General features: G+C 43.6%; 1 protein-coding gene and 1 pseudogene across 1 annotated transcript; one reads left to right on the forward strand and one right to left on the reverse strand.

Annotated features, from left to right (window-relative positions):
- Positions 1-1,325: 1,325 nt before the first annotated feature.
- LOC125527862 lies at positions 1,326-3,403 on the forward strand (annotated as a pseudogene).
- A 2,851-nt stretch (positions 3,404-6,254) lies between these two features.
- On the reverse strand, positions 6,255-7,701 carry LOC125527861 (BTB/POZ domain-containing protein At4g08455-like). The gene is made up of 3 exons (XM_048692369.1): positions 7,658-7,701; positions 6,861-6,987; positions 6,255-6,729 (listed from the first exon to the last, which is right to left on the reverse strand). The coding sequence occupies exons 1-3, from the start codon at positions 7,699-7,701 to the stop codon at positions 6,256-6,258; spliced, it is 645 nt and encodes a 214-aa protein (XP_048548326.1). The 3' UTR covers position 6,255.
- Positions 7,702-8,033: the final 332 nt, after the last annotated feature.

An 8,033-nucleotide genomic window follows, 5' to 3' on the forward strand; every position in this document is an offset into this window, starting at 1 on the left:
TCTTATAAAAGAGGGAATTAAAAAAGAAATCAAAGGAGGAATTTTGAGGAGTCGAAGCCTTCTAGGAGTTCGGCTGGAGGCGCTCTTAAAGATCCTGACAGTTCGAAAGAGAGAGGAATCCCTGGGAAGAAGGTATCTTGCAGGCCTCATCGCAGCTGTCCATCACCCGAAGGAAAGAAAAAAGCATATACTCCGTACTCCCTCCGTTTTTATTTACTTTGCATATTAGAGTTGACTGAAGTCAAACTTTCTAAAGTTTGATCAAGTTTATATAAGAAAATATAAATATTTACCATAACAAATTTATACTATGTGGAAGTACATTTGATAATGAATCTAATGGTGTTGATTTCTTATTGTATATGTTAATATTTTTGTCTACAAACTTTGTTAAAGTTTATAAAGTTTGACTTTGACTAAAGCTAATATGCGAAGTAAATAAAAACGGAGGGAGTACTTACTAGCAGTTGATAGCCCCGCCGCCGCCCGCCCGTTGGCTCCGGCGCCTGCTCGAAGCTGAGTTCAAGAACAGAAGTGATTTCTCGACCAAAAACAGAGATTGATAAGGAGAGCTCGAGAGGAGTTGAGATCTTAAGTGCTTTCTCGGCCAGATCCGATCCGAGGGGGGAAGGTATCGTCGTCTGCTCGTCCATGGGATTGCTAGGGGCCTAGGGCTGAACAGGCTCGTGTCTTCGCAGAGCGACCGGCCGCGGCGTCAGCAAGGGGGAGTTTCAGGTGGGGAAAAGAAAAGATGTCGACAGATTGGGTGAATTTTATGCTTTCTTATATCCATGTCTAGGGTGGGGAAAATAAAAGATGTCGACAGATTGGGTGAATTTTATGCTTTCTTCTATCCATGTCTAAACCACGGGTAAAAGGAAGGGATCGCCCTGTCAACAAGATGACGATGGTGATGGTTCTCAATCTGGCAAAATTAGGAGAACCGCAATCATGGAGCTTCCTGAGGTACGGAGGCGGTAAAGTTTTGAGGATTGCAAGCATGATGTCGCGGTGCTAATTCTCGGGACTATGCTAGAGAAAAGATCCTTTTGGTCACATACTAATGTAACAGAGAAAAGTTCCTTTTTGGTCACATCCTACATTATTATAACACAAAAAGGATTTTTTTTACTGAATCAATTAGAGAAATTCAACAATTTGTTCTAACTGTCACTGTTCTCTCTGCAAGCGTTGTTTATCTACAAGTTGGTTGCTTTACTACTATGAACTTAGGATAACCGTGGTGATTTTGATTTAGTAATTACTCCCTCTCCGTTCATTTTTATAAGGTGTAGTTTGATAGTAGTCTAGTAATAATTGTGAGTGCCTCAAAATGATACAATTGAACAATTATCTCTTTATCTTAGTTACCCCGGTTCAGGTTTATCAAAGGATGTAACTGCCAGATTGGCAGATTCTATTTCATCGAGTGCCATTCAGATGTGCTATTTGTGCCATTTGTTTAACACTGTTAGGAAAACTTCTCTATGGATTGCTGAGTTTACCTAGCAAACTTACGTTCCTTTGCACTGCTTAGTGCCTACTATGTAAAGCAGCGCACCCTATGCTATTGTGTGGAGGACTACCTAGTAGGGTATAAATAATGTTACTCCGTGTGGCTCTACTGTTTTTTCTTTCTCCAGTTGAACTAATGACCTTGCATTCTCAAAATTGATCTTTTATCCCATGCTTGTGTGTGCAGGACATATTATTTCGTATACACTCCTTAATGCCGATGCGTGAAGCTGCTCGTGTTGCGTGCGTATCTCGTGCCTTTTTAAATTCCTGGAGATACCGTTCCAATCTCATCTTTAACAAGGATACAATTGGCTTTCCCTTTTTACATCCGTGGAGATACCATCCCAGCCTCATCTTTAATAAGGATACAATTGGCTCAAAAGAAAGTGCGAGTGGAGAGAAGGTCCACCACAAGATTGACAACATTCTCGGGAAACACAAAGGCAGCTTGAAAACATTCAACCTTGACTATGCTCAAATGGATGGGCTCGATGCCTTTAGTTATTTTGACAGTTGGCTTCAGACTGCTCTTACGCCTGGGCTTGAAGAGCTCACCTTCAAGTTGTCTGCATCAATATTTCAAACAAAGGGAAAATACAACTTCCCATGCACGCTGTCTGAAACAAAGAGAACATACAACTTCCCATGCGCACTTTTATCTGACAGGGTTGGAAACTCGCTTCGGTGCCTTAGACTTGGTCTCTGTGTCGCACAGTTGAACTTGGCACCTTGAGAAGCCTAACACACCTGTACCTGTATCGTGTGAGCATCACATGGAATGAGTTAGAGCGCCTTCTTTCCAACTCTCTCGCTTTGGAGCTATTAGATCTTATTAGTTGTGATGAGATTAAATGTCTGAAGTTATCTAGTACCCTGCAGCGGCTCAAGGGGCTTCGTATTTTAGTATGCCAGAGATTGGAAGTCATAGAGAGCAAAGCTCCAAATCTCTCTAGTCTCTGCCTTAGATCAGGATGCAGGTTCGACTTCTCACTTGTGGAAACATGGCAAATGAAGAAACTATACTTGGTACAAAGCAATCTTATCTATGATGCCCGTGCCAAGCTACCATCCGTTCTGCCAAATATTGAAACTCTTTACATAGAATCACAGAGTGAGGTACATATTTGCTACAAGATTATCAGTTGTAGTTTAGAGATATATTCATATTATATTATTATTAGTCATAATATCTGGTGATAGTGTATCTGATACATGAAGTTTTGTGTGTGCAGGTGGTTGATGCACCAATGCTGCCTATCAAATTCCTCTGCCTTAAGCACCTGACCATTATTTTGAGATTAGTACCAAACGGTTCCGGGGCATATGACTATTTTTCTCTGGTTTCTTTCCTGGATGCTTCTCCTTCCCTGGAGACTTTGACATTAGATGTAAGTCTGTGGCGCTGTTCATTCATTTCGTCCTGCAACGCCATCCGATCAGTCTGGGTCCAGTTAACTGAATCATATAATCCTTTTGATTGTCAGGTGACTCAGCGGCGTATGGTGCATGAATCGATTTTTGTGGATTCACAACTGAGGCACATGCCCGAACACCGCCATGGCCACCTCAAGAGCGTGAAGATCAGTGGTTTCAACTCTGCAAAGTGCTTGATTGAACTTGCATGTTATATTCTCAAGAATGCGGTGTCACTCGAGAGTCTTATATTGGACACCCTTTATGGGCATAGGTGTGATGATGAAAGCGAGTTAGATTGTGATCCCATGGCGGGTAGTATTCTCATGGAAACCCCTAGGACACTCTCGGCTATCAGAACATACATTGAGAATAAAGTTCCATCTACAGTTAAGTTAACTGTTCTGGAGCCTTGCAACAATTGCCATGGTCAAAGACTAGAGCGGCTATTATCATAGTCGTGTAATGTCATTTCCATTTAATTTTAGATGGCCCATGTTTTGCTTCTTGAACCATTTGTGTGACCTACTGTACAACAAATTTTTAATTCAAATCTTGGATGGACCATTTTTATCTTTTTTCTGGTGTGGCATGTTAATATGCTTCCAAAAGGATTAGCTGACCAATGTTGAAATATTCGGTTGCAAGATATGATGTGCTTTTTTCGCAAAGTATATTGTTACTGGCAGCAAAGCTTAGTGCTTAATCTGCTACAATCCATTGCCAAGGCACAAGCTGTACGTAGCAAGTTGCCGAGTATACACCTGTTGACCAAAGAATCCATGGAAGGAAAGAGAAATAACATAAGAATAGACAATAGTAAAAAGTAAAAGGAAAAAAAACAAGCCAATCTTTCATGCTTAAACATACCGTGAGATGCTTCAAAAGAGCATAAATTATATTAAGAATAAGGACTCTTGTGGGTTATTTTTTTTAATTTTCCCCGTAGAGCTAGGTAAAGTGTAAAATATCTATTTTTCTTGGAACAAAAACACTTTAAAAAGAAGACCTGGCACTTGACACTTTATCAATATGTTATAGTTCAAGTAAATCATAAAAACATGCATATTCAGTGTTATTAAAGCGTTGAACCTACAAAAATTACGAATACGTTTAAGACGTATCAGCGGGCTTAAGCTTTCGCGTACTTACCCCTTGTCAAATAGCTTACGTACTTGACATAGTATTTCCTTTGTTTCGTCTTACCACGTGGTAAGATGGATGGTTTGGAAGTGGAGTGACAGGTATGAGGTCAATCTGTTGTTCGATGCCTTGTAGAGGAGGAAGTCGCAGTGGTATCTCTGATGGGAAAACTTCAGTGAACTGCCGCAAAACATGAGATATAGAGCTAGGCAAAGTGTGTGAGGGTTAGTTACATGAGTACGGAATGAAGGATTGATGGGTTCTCACTAACTTTACTCAACTCGGATTTGGTAGCTAAAAGGACCTTGTCTTATGAGCACTCATCATGGATGCACTCATGTTTGGCTTGTGGCACCCACTTACTTTAAATTGGATCGCTCCCTTACTCATCTTCTCTCAATTTCTTGTGTAGTCCTTCTCGACACTTGAGTCTTGTCGGCAATGAATATGGCTTGGTGACATAGGACGGAGGATGTACTACTTTGTGCTTCCTTCGAAGCTATAAAGTTGGTGCGTCCATTTTGGATGACTCCTCGCTCATATTTTCATGGTATTCCCATGAGTAGGTGGCAAACAACCATGGGAAACAACATCACACTTGACAAGTTGTGACAACTTCCATCATCGATTATGGCTTTCATGGATTGTCCATTAATGCAGGCTTTGGGGTGGAAGAGGTTGCAATGTTCTTTGGCTTCATATTGTTGTTGGATGGTCGAGGTCTTCAAGACAACAAGAGTCGGTCTCAAATCAATTTCACAATAGACTTCAGAATCTTTACTTGTTGACATCTTGGTGCCTAGCAACATCTTTCAAAGCTTCCAATTCACCTTCGCTTACAGATTCTTGGTTTGTTGATCACCATAGTGTGCTTATTGGTGGATACTCAGCTCATAGGTCTTGTGTCCACAACCGTTGCAAGTGAAGTATTCAATCTTGCTTTTATTGTCGCTGGAGGCCATGGTGGCACTTGATATTGAACGTTGCTTGTAGGTATTTGTAGGTTGACTTGATTGAGTCGCCGGAGTTTTGGAGATTGAGGGGTCACTACTTGAGGGTGTACCTCGAGAAGGGGCACATTGCTTGAAGTAGCATTGGTGCTATTGTTGTAGATTCTTGAAGGGAAAGTTGGGGAATTGGAGTATCTGAAGTCTCCTTGCTCTTATCTCTCTGCCTTCGTGGCTTGATGGCCCAACTCAATCAAATTGGTGTACGGTTCAAAATCCAAGGTTTGTTTGATGAGGTAGTTGAGACCATTGAGGAAACGTGCAATGATTTGTTCATTGGCCTTGGTCATGTTTGCTCGGATCATGGCAGTTTCCATTTCTTTGCATTACTCTTTGACACTCTTCTTTCCTTGCTTGAGCACTTGGGAGTTTCTTGAAGAAGTCTCGGGTGTAGTGACTGGGAACAAAACGGGCTCGCATGCCGTACGTCAAAGCATGTGGAGACTTGGGCAACTCATGTGACAAAGAGGATATGAAACGTTTCTACCCCCACACCACCATAGTGGGGTGGTGGTTTGGCAAGCTTTTGGAGCGTGCCATGGTTGGTGGGAATGCATCCAAAAGACCTCGTGCTGGCCATCTTTCAGATCTCCAAGATAGATTGGTATGTCCAGCAAGCTTGCGGAACAACACGTGGGTGGCTCAGATTGCCGTCTCCATGGCAATGTCGGTCGACCACATGATGCAGCCACTTGTCTTGCATCTGGAGTTTAGGGACGCTGTCTATGCAAACAGCCAACGACGTGTACTCCTCCTCGGTCTACATTATTCAGTTCCAACACATTGTGGTTTCCCCCATAAAAGAGATCATTTTGAAAAACTGAATGCAGTTTTTTCTTGTGGTTTATCATTCGAACCCATGTTTGGGCAGTGGATAGGCTTCACCGTCTTGGCCTCTTGGGTGGCCTAATTGTGGCGTGTGCCCCGTTTGTAGGCATGTGCAATTTGAAAGCACCTCACTCAGATGGTTTGCCAGAGCATCACACCAAGTAATAATTATATAAAAAATGCTGGTATGTATAGGGAAAACGAACATAAATACAAAATATTGGAAATAATCATTTTAGTCAACTTAGATCCATTCTAGAATCTGGGTAACGATCCATAGTTGCATCAATATATATCTCACAAAATCACATTTTATGCTGTTATGGCTTTATTTTACCCCCAGCTATCACTTGCTACAGCAGCAATCTGAATCCCTCTCGGCGGCAGTATTGTCCTGTCGGCTGACATAGGTCTCGTAGATCTCCACGAGGATCCTCGGGTCCCTCTCGACAAGCTCCTTGTACTCTCCCCGCTCCGCCAGTGTGGGCATGCTATCCATGAGCGCCGACATGGAGGCCTCGAGCAGCTGCTTCGCGTCGTGCCGGTGCGCAAACGCGTAATGGACGATGGTGTTGTCCTTGTTCACCTTGGATGTGATGAACTTCTCGCGGTAGGTCTTCAGGTGCTTTACCTCATACTTCTCGGCCAACACCAGGAGATCGCAGGCCATTTGCTCGTCCAGGAGAGCCTCGCCCGTGTACATGTAGTGGACAAAAGCACGGAGGACATCATAGGACACGTCGTACATCTCGATGACGCCGCTCCGGCTCTCTTCCATCTCGTTGTCAAGCATTGCTCTGAACACAAGAGACCTGCTGGCCTGTTTGGAAGAGAAACACAGCTTAACAAAAAGATATATACATTCACACCACATAGAACAAGCATAAGCAAATCAGTAATGATTCAATAATGTGAAATGTGCCAACTAATAGCTAGTTAATGTGGACTTACGGTGGCAGGGAAATAAGAGAATGGTGACAATCTTGAAAATGATGATTCTTTCTCTGGGGCCAAGTGCCTTGTAGCGTGGGACCGGGTCTGTATGTCCAAACTTGCTGGTGGTCTTGGTGTAAAAAACCTGAGCGCACAAAACTTTTGCCTTATGTTTAAATTTGCATTCAAATTTTTGCACGCTCCTCTCTTCCCCTGGAAAGATTGGATTATCAACCACTCTCCACTGCATGTAGGACTAGGTAGAAGTGCTTCCTTCCTTGGGAAAGCCATTTTTAAACACCTCTCTGCTCTTTGCAAGATCTCATAGGTTTCCGTTGGATCGGGATCCTCCACATATTTTTGGCTAGATCGTTGGGTTCTCCCCGAACCCTTGAGCATTGCTTTCCCTTCCCTCTTCTCCCACCATACAAAACCAAATGCTCTTGTAGCTAATATTATGATGGATGAGATTGATCTAGGTTTGCGTAGCCGGCTAACCTTAACTGCTACCAATGAACTTGCTTCCTTGAGACTTCTGCTGTAGGATGTGAGACTCTCAGGGACACCCGACTCCGGGACGCTGCTCAATGGCTCCTCCTTCACCACCAAAGGAGCCTATGATGCATTGGCCTCTCAGCTTGCTGATCCCACGCTTGCATGCATATGGGATGCCCCGCGTGCCTAGCCGGGTGCGTGTCTTCGACTGGCTCCTCGACCACAACAGGCTAAACACCAGGGCCAACCTTCATCGCAAGACTCTTCTGGAGTCTTCTTCATGCCCCCGATGCGGGGCCGCGCCAGAGGATCATGCTCACCTCTTCTTCGTCTGCCCAGCTGCTCGGTCTATTTGGGACGCCATTGGTTTTCGTCCATAGTTTTCCCCTTTTGCAGCTCTGTGGACACCCCCCGTCCCATAGGGGCCTTCCAGTGACTGTGTGGCCTCTCATTGTGTTGCTCATCACATGAAAAATATGGGATGCTCGAAATGCTAAAACATTTAGGGACATAGATACTCCTGCCACTGATGTTCTTAGAGGCATCATCTCTGACCTCACCCTCTGGTCCCACCGCCTCAGAAAGGCGGATGACAAAGTCCACGCCGGCTTGTGGCGGGACTTCTTTTCTTCTCGCCTTATCTAGTTTGTAAAAAACCTTTTCTTTTGAAATATATTCAGGTGGGGGGGGGCCCCC

The sequence above is a fragment of the Triticum urartu genome, unplaced genomic scaffold, assembly GCF_003073215.2.
Source record: "Triticum urartu cultivar G1812 unplaced genomic scaffold, Tu2.1 TuUngrouped_contig_4462, whole genome shotgun sequence".
NCBI classification, from domain to species: Eukaryota; Viridiplantae; Streptophyta; class Magnoliopsida; order Poales; family Poaceae; genus Triticum; species Triticum urartu.